The sequence below is a fragment of the Seriola lalandi genome, unplaced genomic scaffold (genome assembly GCF_002814215.2).
Source record: "Seriola lalandi dorsalis isolate HSWRI2012SDOR001 ecotype SW California unplaced genomic scaffold, Sedor1 jcf7180001968219, whole genome shotgun sequence".
Taxonomy (NCBI): domain Eukaryota; kingdom Metazoa; phylum Chordata; class Actinopteri; order Carangiformes; family Carangidae; genus Seriola; species Seriola lalandi.
Window position 1 is genome coordinate 1 of NW_019438887.1, and position 1913 is coordinate 1913.

The 1913-nt window shown below is 39.1% G+C and overlaps 1 protein-coding gene across 1 annotated transcript; it reads right to left on the bottom strand.

Annotated features, from left to right (window-relative positions):
• Positions 1-748: 748 nt before the first annotated feature.
• On the bottom strand, positions 749-1621 carry LOC147820322 (coxsackievirus and adenovirus receptor homolog; the record flags this gene model as incomplete). The annotated part of the gene is made up of 1 exon (XM_087172281.1): positions 749-1621. A coding segment is annotated over exon 1 (873 nt), but the record flags the coding sequence as incomplete, so codon positions are not given.
• Positions 1622-1913: the final 292 nt, after the last annotated feature.

Genomic DNA, 1913 nt, shown 5'->3' on the forward strand with positions numbered 1-1913 from the left:
ATAAAATACAAAAAAAAGGTAATTGAATATGTGACTTTTTCCCCAATACAAAGCTCTATTTTCAATAGAAAATAAACTATTCAGTGTTACATTGGAAGAACCAAACAAACATCAGGGCACAACCCATGAAGATCCAAAATGTTACAAAACAGCTACATCCAAAATGTTACAATAAATGTTACTTGCTCTTAGAAATGTTTTTCACCCAAAACAAATGTTACCATAGACATCAACCAGATTCCATGTACTGAACAACAAAATCCTTGAAATAGATAAAACTATATTTCAATGTAGAAATACAAAAGTATTCTCAATAAACAAAAACAAACAAATTGGTCTCAAAATGTTTCAAGGAAGCCTGTGAGTTTGCAAACAAACATGTGCATGCTCAACAATTATTTCACTTCACTTGATTTGTCATCCAGTCACAGAGGCAGATATGTCAGTCATTGTCTCATAGACATTTTCCACTTCACATATTCCACACATAATTTCATAGACTTCAGACTTCCTTTTGTTGTTTTTCTCCAGGGTGTCCATCTTGTCTTTCACCTTTGGAGAGATTTTCAATATGAACGTTATTGAACACATTTTCACAATTGCTCAATTCCTTCTGTACATATACTGATGACCTGACTTCCACATTCACATATACTGACTTCCACATTCATATCTACACACTTCCACATTCACATATACTGACTTCCACATGTAATTTCAAGTATAATGTTCATATCATATTACCTACCTGATTTCTTTCCAGGACAATCCTTTTAGGCACAGCCTGCTGCCTCTTCTTCAGTAGCCATTTGTGGGGAGGCAGCTCATCTACTCTGATCTCACTTCCGAAGTTCTCCACATTTTTTCTTTTGCGACAAAAGAATACAATGGCTGAGATGGTGATGATCATCAGGAGGACAATGACTGTGACTGCTGCTGAAACTGCTACATTACTAACTGCTGATTTCAGTATGAGTGTTGCGGTGCATGTTTCAGAACCCACAAGGTTTTCAGCATTACAGACATAGGGACCCAATACATCTTCTCCGGTGATTGTTAAAAACAAGTCACCAGGGAGCATCTTTTCTCTGCTTTCCTTGGACCATGTGTACCACATTGGGGGGCTACCTTGACTGCCAATGCAACTGAGCACCACCGTCTGACCCATCTCAACCACAACCTCAGGGTTACACACAGGTTTGGTTGGCCTCTCCATTACATCCAGCCGAATGATGATGCTGCTGATTCCAGGAAGTTTTTTAACCTTGCACTGGAAGGTGTCAGAGTCTGTTAGCTTCAAGTCATTGATGGTTATTGAACCATTGCCACTTTCAGGATCTGGAGACACAAACTGAACTCTGCTCTGAAATCGATGATCAAAATCATTGTAGATGCGATGATCTCCAGCATACCAGATAACTACTGTTTCTTCTTTCTGTATGTCTGCAGGCTTGGTGCTCCACTCAATATCAATTCCTCCCAAGTCTTCAGGAGCAAGGGTGAAGTGACAGCTGAGGGTCACGTCGTCTCCCACTGCAGCATATGTAGGTGATAATGACTGTGACACTATCTGCAGTCCATGAGATGGTTTTGCAGTGAAAGGCAATAATGAGAGGGTCATGAACAAATGCCATAGCTTGAGCCTGGTGATCAGAGGCTTTCGATAAGGAGGACACCTTTGGTGAAATGCTCTAGAGATTGGCATCTGCAGATTTTAAAAGAACAGAGTTTAAATTTGAATCAAATAGACTGACATGTGGATTTCTGTAACTATTTTAGATGAAAATATGGAACCTGCCAACATTCGGGTCCAGATTTCAATTTGTTACATTACACGTTAGCATGTTAGCTAATGCTAAAACCGAACGAACATTTTAAAATGTTCATTTCTTGATAAACCTTTTCAACAACCA